Source organism: Gambusia affinis, linkage group LG08 (genome assembly GCF_019740435.1).
Source record: "Gambusia affinis linkage group LG08, SWU_Gaff_1.0, whole genome shotgun sequence".
NCBI lineage: Eukaryota > Metazoa > Chordata > Actinopteri > Cyprinodontiformes > Poeciliidae > Gambusia > Gambusia affinis.
Window position 1 is genome coordinate 17719475 of NC_057875.1, and position 15490 is coordinate 17734964.

A 15490-nucleotide genomic window follows, 5' to 3' on the forward strand; every position below is an offset into this window, starting at 1 on the left:
AAAAAACATCCTTCATTAACATCATTCTATGAACTTATTTGGATGCAGCACAAAGCATTTGGATCCATTTTCTTATTAAAACAAATTACTTTAAAACTAAATTAGTATTTAAGTTTTTAGTAGAAAGATGACAGTGCTGCCAAAACATATGTACTCCTAAGAAATACCCTAAAAATAATGGATTCTCAATGTTGCATTTTTAAACCATTAGCCAGCTTCTAAACAGCGTGAGTCATTGCTGTGTTTGAAATGCCAGGAAAGTTTTGTGAGAAGAAAGATCACTATTAAGATGCTTTGTCTTTTTTGGGTGGACCAGGGGGTTACAATCAATGAAGGGGTTATCACATCTGAAAATGGTTCTCAACCTTTTTTGCAGCTTAGTTTAATCCAATCATTTTCTAACTGCACACAATCATTCTCAGACTACATACTCTACCTCTGCAACATGCACTGCCATAAAGATATGTTTTAGCTGTTTTACAAAGACTGACTTCCATTGACTTCAGTTTGTGACCCTTTATTTTCTTAAATTGAAACAACAAACCAGAGGAAAAATGTTGCCCACCTTTGATCTCAAAGGACAAATGAGCTAACACAGATATGGGTTTAATGGTTAAAACAGCAACATATGCAACACATATGTTATTGCATGTTGTTTTTTGATAATATTGGTATGCGTTTTGTAACTGGGATTCATTTGCACATTACAACAAAACAAACGGCGTCTATCATAAGCGTCTCCTGGTCATTTCTCTTGTCTTAAAAACGCACAGTGTAGCATGAAACACTTGTTTTTGTGTTCTATTGTTTCTGGACAGGAAGGTGCAGCATCAGTGGGAGCATTTATTCCGCTGGGTGCTGATCCGTCCAATGTGATGATAAAACTTCACAAGCCCAGGCTTTGCAGAAAGGCTGTTTAAAAAGTTAGCTGTGAATGTGCAAGTTTCATAAAATAAAATGATCTATTGGGTTCGTGGTATCACACTGAATATCATAAATGGTAGAAAGTATTCTGCTTAAGATCCTCCTAAATATTCATCACTGTTTAAGGACTCAGTCTCCCAGGGGTTCTGCACAGTTTGTGCCCAACCAAAATGTGTCACATGCTCAGTGCCTTGATAAAGTTATCATAAGCTTGAACTTGTTCTCATTTTGGAACATAACAGGCACAGACTTCAGTCATTTTTTTATTAGAATTTTGTGTGATAGACCAACAAAAAAATCTATGTTTTGCTCATGGTTTAAGTAAGAGTAGATTACTTGTATTATTGATTCAGGTGTACTTAAAATGTTTTAAAATGGTTAACAGAGACCATTGTGTATTGTGAAAATCCTAAAAAATGAAATAAATAGTTTGGGTTGTAACATTAAAAAAAGCTTATTTATTCCTTTTCTTTCTCTTTCTCTTTTTCTTTCTCTTTATGTCTTTACCTCCCATTGTTCCTATCGTCCTATCATCCAGCGGTGGACTGCATGGTTTCAGAGTGGTCAGAGTGGTCGGAGTGCAACAAGTCCTGCGGTAAAGGACACACAATTCGCACTCGAATGATCAAACTGGAGCCGCAGTTCGGGGGCAGCTCTTGTCCTGAGACCATCCAGCGGAAGAAATGCAAGATCAGGAAGTGCCGCACAAAAGGGGGAGGCGGAAGTAAGGCCAAGGGATCGGGTAAATAGATGCACCATGAAAGAAACTGGATGAAAGCTGATATACAGTATTTATACAACACATGAGCTGAAAAAAACAATTTTTCATACACTCTAACAAAACAATTCACAGGATGTAATTAACAAATCTCAAGTTTGAACAAAGCTGCAAATTTGCAAAACTGTGAAGCATTAAATTGAACAAGGAGCTTAGTTTTTTCTGATTTTACCCCGTTAAAATGTCAACACTGAGCCAAGACACCCAATTAGATATATATAGTCAACACTTCAACAACTGTCTAAGAGAAACGAAAGTATTTGGATAATTTAATTGCGTCTCATCTATTTAAAATCACATCAATTCATAACTATGTAAACATAAGTCTTTTTTTTTTTTTTTTTTTTGCAAAATGTATGCACTGTGTTGTACAACAGAGAGTCATCCATGTGCATTGCTGATTACTTCTGAATGACGGCTTCTTACTTTGTTTCTGCCTATCCTGCTGCTTCTCATTTGTTCAGGTGCAGTGGGTTGTCGTATGCAGCCTTGGACCAGCTGGACTGACTGCACTAAACCCTGCGGAGGAGGCTTACAGGAGCGCTTCAGGATGGCAAAAAGAAGGGGAAAGGGCAATTGCAAGGACCGGAGGGAGATCCGTGCCTGTAACAATGATTCCTGCTACTTCTGAGCAGGGAGGAAAGGAGTGTTGCAAACATCAGAAATGTAAAAATTTAATAAGAAACTTGTTCTGTGTTGGCAGAAGGGAAGAGAGGGCGATGATAATGGGTTAGTTTCAAACTTTTAAAAGGGAGAAACGGGCGAAACAGGAAGCAAGTGATAAACTCAGAAGATGGAAGGCAGAGTACAGAAAGAGAAGGTTTGATGTTTAGTGAAGCTGTTGTAGAAATTAGCAAACAGGAAGGGTTTTCATTTTAGTACACACAGAAAGTATTAGACACTAAGATCTGTGTCCTGCAAAAATTCTTTCAAAGAACTAACAGCTTTGTTAACCTCAGCATTACCAACTCATACAACGCTCCCACCATCTGCAGTATTGGGTTTTAAATTATGCAATCATGGTAAAAAAAGGAAAAGAAAGGACTCTCTTTTTCAAATGTATTTAGCAAAGTATAACAAAAATAATTTGGTCTTTACAAGATTTTGAAGCTTTTGAAGTATAACTTTGAGTGTAAAAACACAATGTTGGTTTGTGCTTTCTATTCAACAAAGATGAAGCCGAATGGAGGAAGCTTCATTTGAAAAACTAAGTACTCACATAATTCAATAGGTTTCAGAAGCATGTTTAGCTGCAGTGACTCTCAATAGTCATTTGTCTGACTTTATCACTTAATTGTGAAAAAATTTTGTGCCTCTCGTCTTTCAGCATTGTATCAAACTGAAGTTTGTAGACATTTTATTCTGAAACATCTCTTTTAAGGTCCAACCGAAGCGTCTGAACCATGTTAATGTCTAGACTTGGACTGGGACATTCAGACAAATCAATTTGTTTCCTTTTAAAGCCATAATGTTGTAGATCTGCTGCTGTGTTTGGTATCTCTCTTCTGTTAATGACCAGAGATATGACCAAAGGACATTATTCCACAAGTTCTGCGGTTCATTCAGAGTCAAGTTCACAAACCAATAGCATGATGCCATTTTATTTTTAGGTAAAGGAGGATTTGCTCAGTAACTCTTTCCAAAATCTATACTTGTTGAGAATTTTTTTAATTACTCTTTAACTAAATTTAACTTGTAACTTGAAGTTTCTCTTCTCAAAGCACTGCACAGTGTGTTGTTGGGGCACAGTCTCTGGGATGTCCACCCATCGGTAGATTATCTCTCTTAAATGTTTTCCAACTTTAAATAGTTGTTCTAACTCTAGAATGATGGGATCAACTAATTTAAAAATGGCATTTTAACTGCCTATCTATCTTGGCAGGCATCAACAACTGCTTCTCAGAAAATGTATGTTGTTACACCCCAGATGAGCAAGCTGCCAATACTCCTGAATTAATAGTAAGTGATCACGCTGATGATTCATTTATCAAGTAAATTGGATGTTTATTTTATCACACATTTTCTTTTTGGCGTCGCGTTTGTGCAGTAATTGATAGTCTAGAATGAATTGGGTGTTTGTACACTTGAAGTTATGTTTACATAATTGTAGAAGTTGTAAAAGGCCAGATCAGTTTTGTTATGTTTTGTCCTAGAACTGAAAAACTGAAATACTTTTGTTTTTACCATGCTCGTAGTTCAAGTTTAAACAGTAACTCCAGAAATTTGACATTTTGATTAATGATTTCCACCTATTTTCTTGTCTAAAATACTAACAGGCTGCCACAGTTTATCACGTATTAAACAAAAGCGTCACTTATAAATCTCACTAATACCAATATGCAAACATTTAAATTCAAATTATACAGAAATCCTTTCTTAGAAATTTTCTTTTGAGATTTAAACAAAAACCTGGATTTGTACTTTAAATCAATGAAAGATAAGTTATTGGCCTACAAAGAAGATTTTTGTTGTCATTATTTAATACTAAATAATACACAGCATTTTTAACACTATTGCTGTGATTTTATGTGTGAAATGTGCAGCATCAACTTACTCAGCTTTTTTTTTCTCAACATAAACTAATCAAGTTTCACGTTACTCTAAGACTATGAGTGTGATTCAAACTTTTCCTTCTAACTTACAATGAAAAAGGACAGTAGATAAAACTGATTCCCAATCTATCAAACGTTTCATTTCTAATGGGATTCCCCTGGTTTCAGTGTGCTTTAAAAAGCATAGCAGTAATTTAGTTGTGAAAGGAGAATTGTTACTCTTCCTTACAATCATGTATTTTTATAATTTATCATCAACAAGTTTTTCTTTTCATCTCCAACAGTATAAGGATATGATGGTTTTTTAAAATAAAAATATTGGGGGCTTTTTGCAGGACACAGATGATTAAACAAGAAATCTTTTAGGGCTTCAAAATGTACTGTAAATCTATCTAACCACACTTATAAAAGACACTGCTAGGTAATCACTAAACTGCTTTCTCTATTAAACAAATACTTTATGTGGAAATGTTTTATACTGTTCAGATTAGTTCTTTATATACTGTACTGCTGTTTATCTGTTGTTTCAGCTGATGTAGCATTAAAAGCTGCGATAACATCACAGAACTTTGATTTAGCATGTGCAATTTTCTGTTTTCGCTAGTATGCTTCTCCAGGTGTACTTATTGCCACAGAACAGATCGTTTAAAGGCTGCGTCTGCTTTAGTTATCCTTAGTGATCCTAGGAGAGTCGCGTTGAGCTGATCTGCTGCTTTGATCTGGAAGTTTACACTTTTCAAACATTTCAACATTTCAAGCAACTCACCATGCAGCCAGTCATTATCTGAGCTTTTGCTAGAAGATTTTGTCGTATATATTTTTTGTGTTGCTTACTTTCTTTTTTGTTTTTGTACCTTTTTTGTATTCGTCAGCAGGTTAGTTTTCTGTTTAAATAAAAATCATCATCACCAAAGTTAGATTTCTGGAGCTACTTTCTTTAAATTCTGATTATTTTGTTGCTTTTGCTCTCTTTTTGTTCATTTCTGTGTCACATAAGTGTTTTGTAAGAAACCGCCTTTACAATAAAAGTGTAAATGTTAAGATTTTCTTCAATTATTGAACATTTTTTTTAATCTAAGATTACTTTCAGCATTATCTAAGTTCAATAAGGCGTATTATCAAAATTAGAAAAGATGAAAAAAAAACAAAAATGCGAGTGCAATATGTTCCTATTCATAAATACAAATATAGAATTGTATTCAATAAAGGAGCTTTTATTTCTAAAATCAGTAATTCACTTTTTAGTTCCCAGAATGATAATTGGTCTTTCATCTTATTTGAGTTTAGCAATCGTCAAAACTAGATTTTATTCTTATATTTAAGATCAAACAAGAAATATTTTTGCTTTGTAAAACGTTTGAAACCAGGTATTTGCACCCACTGTTAGAAATGACACATAACCTTTTTTTCTTTTTTTTCCCCCTCATTACTCTTTTACATCAAGCCACAATAAATTTTCCTGTTTTAGGTCAGTTTGGATTTTTGAAATTATTTCTGTTTGTTCAGCAACGTTTTACAATACCAGCAAAACGTTGCAGAGCCGGGATGACATTCTCTTTTTATTATTCAGAAGTGTCTTTTAGGTGGTCTTGAAAAAATCCTCTAGAATTTTTCCTGAAGTTTATGTTATTCTGATATTTCTCACTCACCTTATGTGAAGTACGAAAGCAGGACACAATATTGTGCAGTAAACGTATTTTTAAAAATGTACGGTAATTTTGATTAAAAGAGGAACAATCAGCTGATTTTCACCCCTGATCCTTGGAGAAGAGATGTGACTAAAGATTGTGTTGTAATGTGCCACAGCAGAACTACATTAAACTGTGTATAAAGGTGGATGTTACTCAAATATTTCTCATTAAACTTTTAACAGTTGACACAATATTAGTTCATTGTACACGTGTGAACCTATTTGTGACTTATTGATTAATAGATTAAATATAACTGTCTTACCAAGGAGAATCCATTCTGGTAAAAGTGAACAAGTACTGAAATTAATATGGACAAAACTTTGCCTTGTAACACAAGAAATGCGTTTAGAGGGCATTTCAGTTTTAAACACAGTTTTCTACTTTTTATTTATCAAATGTAACAATATAACTGTACAAAACAAACAGGCAACAATATTCTCTGATGGCGAGAAACATGTTCTTCATGAGAATATTCTCACTCTATTTTTTTTCATGACACAGAAAGCACATAAATACTCTTTCGTGTATCTAATTCATGATTAGAGGACTTGACTTGAGCACCTGTACTAGTCCTGTGTGTCAAAGAAATTATGTAATTTCAGTATTTGTCCCCTAGATGGAGACACAAGACTTTAGATTCCCACAAGTTCAGCAATACAGACAAAAATTGTAAAAAAAAAAAAAAAAAAAAAAAGTAAAAGGATCTTGGTCTGTTATTTATTATTATTATTATTATTATTATTATTATTATTATTATTATTATTATTATTATTATTATTATTATAGGGGACAAACCCATGAAGTCTAGAAATTCTGGCATGAAGAGTAGTAAAATATCCAACCGGACCTGTAACAGAACCTTATTGACACCAGAAAAACAAAAAACAAATCTCACTCACAAAACATATGATTGCTTTGCACCCTACTACTTAACAACACATTAGTGAGGATGGTGTGTACATGAGACTACTCTAATACTGTTGTATTTTGCAGCCCAGAAGTTTAAATCATCTGGGTTAAGATGATTTAAACTTCTGACGGACTTTCTTGTTCCCTACTCTAAATGGTGACAGTTCAGTTTGCAGCAAAGTGAGCATCTACTCAGTAATAAGCAGGTGGTCATATTGTTTTGACAGATTAATGTATCTTGATAAAACCTCTCCTGACTTGCAAACCTAACAAACCTTTAAAAGTCTTTCATGTAGCGACTCTTTACTTAAACTGCCAAATGAACTCAACTGTTCAACACAAAGAGACACTAAGACACATGAATAATGAAAACTGAGCAAAGTATGACAGCATTTTATCCACCAATGATCAATAGTGAATGATGCTGTGCTTCTGTTTGTGTTGTGGGGATGTTATTTCAGCTCAAACAATGAGAGAAACCATTAGACATGCTTTCAGGTTAAAAGAGAACAGAGGCACTTTGTGGCAGCTCCCAAGCAGGCAAGTCAAGCCTCATGGAGATGTTTATCTGTGGATGTTGTGAATTCATGGAAGACTTCCTGCCAACATTGTCAACATATTCAATATTTAAACCCTACAGCCCCCTGAACGCACATTACAGGAATTTTTTGAAATTCTAAAAACTTTACAGTGCCGATAAAATGTACTGACTATTGTGGATTTACACAGCCCTTTTCAAGTCCTGCCACTCATTCTCTATGAGATTGAGGTATGGGCTTTGGCTGGGGCACTCCAGCATGATGCTACCACCACAATGCTACTACCAACGTGATTCACAGTGGGGATTCCTCCTTGTGCAATGTGTTGTATGTTTCTCCCAGCTTGGCTGCTGAAGCCTGTAACTCTTAGCGTGGTCAGATGTCCTGGTGGCATCGTTCACTAGACTCCTTCTTTCACTAGATCCTTCTTTCACTAGACTCCCTTTTTCACAGTTACTCAATTTGTAAGGACAGTTTGTTAAAGGCAAATTTACATGTGTCATATTTTTTTCCATTTCTCTGTGACCAATTTAACTGAATTTCAAGGGATGCTTAGTGCCTAAGATATTTTTGTTTTTAATCCTCTGACTTTTCAACAACCATTTCTCTGAATTTCTTTGACCTTTATTTTGTCGTTATGCTTTAATGGCAGCCGGAAAAACTTAGCAGTCTCCAGTCCACTCATTGTTGAACTGCTAGCTCGTCTGTTGTATGCAGCTTTACGTCTGTTGAATTAGGTCAGTTACCATAATAAATTATGCAATCACTATTTTGTATTAATTTTTTTATTTACCGTCCCTATTTTCTAGAAATCAGTTTTCACTTTGACTTTAAAAGTTTTGGGGTGTTTTTGTCCATGATTTGTAAAAGCAATAAAATAGGTAAGATAGACAAGAGGGTGAATACTTCTTAAAGGCAGTGTAGTAGATAAAAATACTGCGCCATCACACAATGCTTTTTGGAAAGTTACTACACAAATATTTCGACATGTTATAGCATGTTCTTCCCACATGGTGGCAGTCCTGAACAGCCCTGTACATTCTTAGCTGGAATGTAAGGGCAAAGAAACATATGACCCCTGAGATCAGCAGTTCTTCAGAGAACTAAGGATTGATATGTACATATTAAAAGAAAACTGTAAGAATAGTGAGTTGTGTTAAAACATTTGGCTCTTTATGCCAGTTTTAAAGGAGATTTATAAAGGCCCCAGTCTGGACATCATATTTAGTCTGTCCATCGGTTCTGTAGTTTAGTATGTGGTGAGTTGATTTTGCTTGAGAGCGGGGTCACACCTCTACTTTCTTAACAGACGTGCATGTACTCACTTTGTCTTGGGCGCGCCACTGCAACTACTTTTTTGTCACTTGTTTATTAGAGCGCAGGGTCCTCTCACATCAAGTGTCCATTTGAGTGAAGGTTTAGATAATAGGATAATAAGCAGTATCTCAGTCTCTGTCAATAGCAAGAACACAAAGTGTAGACCAGGCTTAGATGGAAACATAAGGGTTATTTTTTACCTTGACTTTATTTTCAATTACAGCATTTTCAAAATGAGAGCAGATTTCTTCCTGCATTTTTTTTTCTAAAATGTATCTGCAGGGAATTCTATCTGAGTCTGTAGACACATAAAATAATATAATCATTACCAAGTTTTGTTTAATTTGTTTAGCCAATAATTTTTATGCATGTTTTTATTTGAAGCATAAAAAACACAGTTTTAACTTATCACAATTATTCTACACAATAATTCCTCTAGCTGAAGTGCAATTGTTTTTAATGTTTGTCCTGACCTTTAGCTTCAACCAAACTTTTCTTTACACCTTGAAAGGAATATTTTATAGGCCTTGTAAATTGCCAATGCAGTTCTGTCTCTTCTAAATCAATACATTTTCAAGTATGCACAGAAATATTCATTAGTTGAATAAAAATAAACTGATGTGGTTATAATCCGTCTATGTTTCTTCGGAAGCATGTACACAGGTTTTGTGTTGGTTCTAGAGGTTGAAGAGTTTCCGTTGACCTCTGCAAAGTAATAAATAACAGCATAAGTTGTAAAGTGATTTGATTTTATTTCGCAATAGTTTTTGACACTGTAGCTTTTACATTATCAGCATGAACCTTCCAATGCTCGTACACTAAGGTTCTCTCCAGTTTATTTGTCTGTGGTCCCTACTCTTCCTTTTTATGAACTTGATGCTGGTGACTTTGCAGCTGAAAAGACGTTCAATAATGCAGCTTTTGGTTTTGAACGGCACAGCTGCTTTTTAACGTTTTAACATTTCTCAGCTTTTGAAGCTTCAAAAAAAATATCTTGCAATTTCCATGATGCATTTATATCTTAATTGGTCTGCAGTCCTGTTTGCAGATTCCATTTGCGAAAGCATACACTACCAGCTCAACATAATGACGCAAAGAAGATTGATCCAGTCTGAAAAGGCTTGCGAAGTTAAAGACAGCTGAGCTATTTAAATCTCAGGATGACTGCAGATGTACCACATGTGTCTGTAGCAGCTAAGCTGTAACACTTTTTATTCCAGTTTATCCCACCAAGCATCAGTGTTGGGAGCATCTTTGTACTCAGATTTGTTTGTACAGATCTAACCAAAACGTTTGCTCATTTAAGTGAAGGAGTCTGAATAAAAGTCCACAATTTAGTGGACCAGAAACTAAGGTAAATGAAGCCAGAAGCTGTGCTCCAGGGCAGACATTAAGGCTCACTCAGTGAAGGTGGAGAGCTTTCCCATCTTCTTGGGTAAACAAGAAGAACAAAAAAGGTTTTCCATATTTCATGACATTTTAAGGAGGACTCCCTTCAAGTAAAGTCAAAAATATTCAGGTGTTAGCATAATGTGGATAATCTGTAATCCAAATTGAATCTGTTTGAGAGCATGACATCAATTCCACAAAAAAAAAAAATGTCTATGATTTATGTTGGTAATTTGTTGGATTTTTAGGTTTGTCAAAACTACTTATCTTCTTGCTTTTATGTTTAACTTACATGCACCGTAAAAATTTATGAGAATATTAGTTTGCTATGAACATTTTGTTCTCCATGAAACTATTAAGAATGACTTAAAAGAGATAAACAGTCCCCATTACTTAATCTGGATGGATTTCTTAATCCATCCAGATTAAGTAATGGGGACTGTTTCATTATTATTATTTTTTTTGTGCTTGTGATGTCTCAGACATGTGATAGCGGCAAATCTGTGGCTTGGGAAGGATATAGTTTCCTTTTTCTTTTACTAAATGACAAAAAACTTTGAAAGAGCTCTGAACTGATTATATAATAGTGTGATTTTTGTCTTGTAAATAAAAACACAGCACAGAGAGAATGTAAAAATTAGAGTGTAGTGAACTATCAGTACACAGAAAAAATAGGAGAGTAATTTTTTCGGCGTTAACATTATTTTCATCAAAGAGTCATGTTTATACATTAGAGAGTGAAATCATTTCAGTTGTTATTGAATTATTGAAGTAATTATTGTTATTGAAGTAAACATCAGTGGTTTATTACCACCACGGACTGGTCAATGCTTTTTTACTGCACCCCTGCAGTAAAATTGCATGTCTTTACGATTACAATATATAATCCATCATTTTAGATTCCCTTATTTTCCAACTGCTGGAGGATCACAAAGGGAAATAACCAAAATACAAACACAAAGGAGTAAGTAGACTAAAGGAACCTAATTAGAACAGACGAAAAATAACTAGAAACAAGAAATAAACATAATTAGAATCAAAAGAATCTGAGGAGGACGCTAGTGGAACAGCAGCCTTGGAGGACGCTGGCGGCAGAGCAGAAACCAGGAGGCCCATGGGACTTTCAACGAAGACTGGAGGTCAGCCTGGAGACCATTAGGACTCGCTACGAAGCCCTGGAGGGCAGCCTGGAGACCATCAGGACTCGCTACGAAGCCCTGGAGGTCAGCCTGGAGACCAACAGAACTCGCTACGAAGCCCTGGAGGTCAGCCTGGAGACCAACAGGACTCGTTGCGAAGTCTGAAGGTCAGCCTGGAGACCGACAGGACTTGCTACGAAGCCCTGGAGGTCAGCCTGGAGACCAACAGGACTCGTTGCGAAGCCCTGGAGGTCAGCCTGGAGACCATCAGGACTCGCTACGAAGCCCTGGAGGTCAGCCTGGAGACCATCAGGACTCGCTACGAAGCCCTGGAGGTCAGCCTGGAGACCATCAGGACTCGCTACGAAGCCCTGGAGGTCAGCCTGGAGACCGACAGGACTTGCTACGAAGCCCTGGAGGTCAGCCTGGAGACCATCAGGACTCGCTACGAAGCCCTGGAGGTCAGCCTGGAGACCAACAGGACTCGATGCGAAGCCCTGGAGGTCAGCCTGAGACCATCAGGACTGCCACGAAGCCCTGGAGGTCAGCCTGGAGACCGACAGGACTCGATGCGAAGCCCTGGAGGTCAGCCTGGAGAACAACAGGACCTGCCATGGAAGCCCTGGAGGTCAGCCTGAGACCGACAGGACTTGCCACTGAAGCCCTGGAGGTCAGCCTGGAGACCAACAGGACTCGAAGCCCTGGAGGTCAGCCTGAGACCATCAGGACTGCCACGAAGCCCTGGAGGTCAGCCTGAGACCGACAGGACTTGCACAAGCCCTGGAGGTCAGCCTGGAGATCAACAGGACTCGTATAAGCCCTGGAGGTCAGCCTGGAGACCAACAGGACTTGCTACGAAGCCCTGGAGGTCAGCCTGGAGACCAACAGGACTAGCTACGAAGCCCTGGAGGTCAGCCTGGAGACCAACAGGACTTGCCACGAAGTCTGAAGGTCAGCCTGGAGATCAACAGGACTCGTTGCGAAGCCCTGGAGGTCAGCCTGGAGACCAACAGGACTTGCTACGAAGCCCTGGAGGTCAGCCTGGAGATCAACAGGACTCGTTGCGAAGCCCTGGAGGTCAGCCTGGAGACCAACAGGACTTGCTACGAAGCCCTGGAGGTCAGCCTGGAGACCAACAGGACTCGTTGCGAAGCCCTGGAGGTCAGCCTGGAGATCAACAGGACTCGTTGCGAAGTCTGAAGGTCAGCCTGGAGACCAACAGGACTTGCTACGAAGCCCTGGAGGTCAGCCTGGAGACCAACAGGACTTGCTACGAAGCCCTGGAGGTCAGCCTGGAGATCAACAGGACTCGTTGCGAAGCCCTGGAGGTCAGCCTGGAGACCGACAGGACTTGCTACGAAGCCCTGGAGGTCAGCCTGGAGACCAACGGAGCCCTCATGGTACTTCTTTATTTAGAAGTAGAATATTTTAAGTAAGTATCTAATAATATGAATACAACCTTCCAGAAATGTTTTGGAGACGCCTCCCAACTCACTTTTAGTTACAGGCATCTGCTCCTCTGGCTGGTCTGAAACTGGCTGGATGTCTCCTTGGGTTTCCTCTTCTGATGACTCCGGTTTCAATTGTTCCATTCTGTTCCTCAGGCAATGGTGAAGCTGTTCCAATTCAAGCTGCAGGTCAGTGGCCATATGCTCCAAGGTAGTGCTTTGCTCCTCCAGGGCAGCTTTTTCCTGCTCCAAGGCGGTGATTATATTCTCCAACGCGGTGTTTTTTTGCTCCAGACCGGTGCATTTCAACTTCATGGCCTTGTTTGTTTGCTCCAAGAAGGTGTTTTTCTCTTCAAAAGAGTTTTTTTCCTTCTCAAAAATGTTGCTTTCGTCTTCCAAGATGTCGTTTATCTGCTCTAAACTGAAGACTTCCTGCTTCAGGGCAATTCTTTCCTTTTCCAAGAAAGCGTTTCTCTTCTCCAAGGTGGTGTTTCTCCCTTCTAGAACAGTATTTTCCTGTTTCAGAGCAATTGTTTTCTGCATCAGGGCATGTTTTTCCCTTTCTAAGGTTGTTCTTACTTGGTTCAGGCTGATGTTTCTCTGCTTCAGGATGATGTTTCTCTCTCCTAGAGTAGTTTTTTCCTGCTCCAAAGAGGTGTTTTTCTGACCCTGGGCGGTGTTTTCCTGCTTAAGGGCGGTGTTTTCCTGCTTAAGGGTGGTATTTTCCTGCTTCAGGGCAGATTTTTCCTGCTTCAAGGTGCTTTGTTCTTTTCTTAAGGCTGTTCTTTCCTGCTTCAGGGTGTTGTTTATTTGCTCCAAGGTGGCAATTTCCTGCTCCAGAGCAGCTTTTTCCTGTTCCAGTTCAGTATATTTTTGCTCCAAGGCAGTATTTTTTTGTTCCAAGGCACTTTTTTCCTTTTCCAAGTCGGTGTTTCTTTGATCCAGGGCAACAATTTTCTCCTCCAAGGCAATGGTATTCTGCTCCTGAGCGGTCTTGTCCTTCTCCAGGACGGTGTTTGCTTGCTCAAAGATGGGGCTTTTCTGTTCCAGAGCAGTTTTTTCCTGCTCCAGGGAGGTGTTTTTCTGCCACAGTGCTGTGTTTTCCTCCTTCAAGGTGGTGTTTATTTTCTCCAAGGTGGTGCTATTCTGACCCAGGGCAGTGTTTTCCTGCTCCAGGGCGGTATTTCTTTGCTCCAAGGTGCTTTTCTCCTGCTCCAGGGTGGCGATTTTCTGTTCCAAACTGGTCTTTTTCTTCTCCAGAGCGGCGTTTACTTGCTCAAAGGTGTTGCTTTTCTGCCCTACAGCAGTTTTTTCAATCTCCAGGGTGGTTTTTTCCTTCTCCAGGGCGGTTCTTTCAATCTCCAGGGCAGTGTTTTTCTGGCCCAAGTCGGTAGTTTTCTGTTCCAGAGTGTTGTTATCCTCCTTTAAAGTTTTGTTGAGGTCCAAAAGCTTTTTAAATTCCTCCTCTTTCTCCCTAAGCATAATGTCTTTTTCCATTGTGGCTTTTTGTAGATCTGCAAGTTGAACCTTCAACTCCTCATTTGATTTTATCAAAACCTGTCTCTCTGTTGACATCACGTTAACCTCTTTTAAGATCCACTGGAGCTTTTGAGTCTCATTTGCTAATGTTTGTTGGTCAGAATCAGAAGTTGACGGCATAGCGCTTTGACTCATTGTTTATTCTTTTTCTGGACAATTCCAAGAACTTCTCAATGTGTTTCTTTATTCGTTTGTTAAGATTTGACTTCTTGTCTTGAAAAGCTCTCAGTTTCAATCTCTAGTTGGGAGACAGTTCTTCTGTTTGCTCTCTCTCTCTCTCTTCTGCCGTGGTTATGACTGTAGATTTCAAGAGTGCAGCTTTTTGATGTGGTCAACAAAGTGCATCACTCTTTGTGACATCAATTTGCGTGATGTCACAAATTGATGTCACAACCTCAGCAGAACAACTAGAAAACTGCTGAAGTTTGAATCAAAACAAACTTTATGGCTGAATGCAGCTCGGCTTAGCTGATGGCTATTGGAGACAGTTGAGCTGGTAATTTATCACCAAGGCTGAAATACGCTCTTAGGAGACAACGGTTCTTGAGGACAATAGACTGGCACAGCAGGGTACCAACGGTCAAAAGGAAACATTGTGCCCGAAAACAGAAAAAGGGGAAACGGACGGGCCTGTTGACACCAGCTGATGCCTAGGAAGCCATCAATTCTTACTTTCTTTCTGGCCAATGGTGATTACTGAAATTTGTGGTTTGGGTAATGTTGTCATTAACCAAAACTATATGAGTTACAACAACATTTAATTTGCCTTTGGGATCAGTAAAGTTGAATTTTTAAGGCAAAATTTTACCAAGTTTTTTTTTTTTTTTTTTTTTTACAGTTTCTAGTGAAAATATCTTAGTACACTTAAAATAAGACAAAAACTGACTAATAAGCAACTTTTAAGCAAGATATAGAAGCTTGTTTAAGTAAATAATTCCTTAAAATTACTGAAGAATTATTAGTTCCATTCACAGAATATGATGCTTAAAGCAAAACATTTTTTTCCCCAGTTATAAGTTAGATAATCTGCCAATGGAACTAGTATTTTTTTCCATCAATATTAAGGAATCACTGACTTAAAACAAGCTCCTATATCTTCCTGAAAAGTTACTCATAAGTTAGTTGTGTCTTATCTTAATTATACTAAGATGTTTGCACAATAAACTACACCAAAACTACTTGGTGAAATTTAGTGTTTTTGTAGTGAGGGAGCTGAAAACAATCGGAAATCATTTTTATTTCCAAAAGATGTGAAAAATTATGTT

At 38.2% G+C, this 15490-nt stretch overlaps 2 protein-coding genes across 4 annotated transcripts in view; one reads left to right on the top strand and one right to left on the bottom strand.

Moving 5' to 3' along the window:
- The window catches only part of spon1b (spondin 1b), a 124638-nt gene extending 118502 nt beyond the window's left edge, over positions 1–6136 (top strand). For 2 of the 3 annotated variants that reach the window (XM_044125171.1, XM_044125169.1), the window contains exons 15-16: positions 1463–1666; positions 2167–6136. In XM_044125171.1, coding sequence (XP_043981106.1) covers positions 1463–1666; positions 2167–2333 — 371 coding nt within the window. In that variant the 3' untranslated portion in view covers positions 2334–6136. The remainder of the gene's footprint in view (positions 1–1462; positions 1667–2166) is intronic. The other variant, XM_044125170.1, reaches the window with a different exon arrangement.
- A 2276-nt stretch (positions 6137–8412) lies between these two features.
- Positions 8413–14479, bottom strand: LOC122835450 (coiled-coil domain-containing protein 110-like). Its single transcript, XM_044124523.1, has 2 exons — positions 12734–14479; positions 8413–8845 (listed from the first exon to the last, which is right to left on the bottom strand). The coding sequence occupies exons 1-2, from the start codon at positions 14358–14360 to the stop codon at positions 8754–8756; spliced, it is 1719 nt and encodes a 572-aa protein (XP_043980458.1). The 5' UTR covers positions 14361–14479; the 3' UTR covers positions 8413–8753.
- Positions 14480–15490: the final 1011 nt, after the last annotated feature.

What these genes read in the sequence shown, in the direction of transcription:
- LOC122835450 (XM_044124523.1), bottom strand. Translation starts at nt 14,360, where the DNA reads ATGAGTCAAAGCGCTATGCCGTCAACTTCTGATTCTGACCAACAAACA. An exon ending in GCAGATGCCTGTAACTAAAA is followed by an intron (nt 8,846 to 12,733) that starts GTGAGTTGGGAG and finishes TGCTATTGACAG; the next exon opens with AGACTGAGATACTGCTTATT.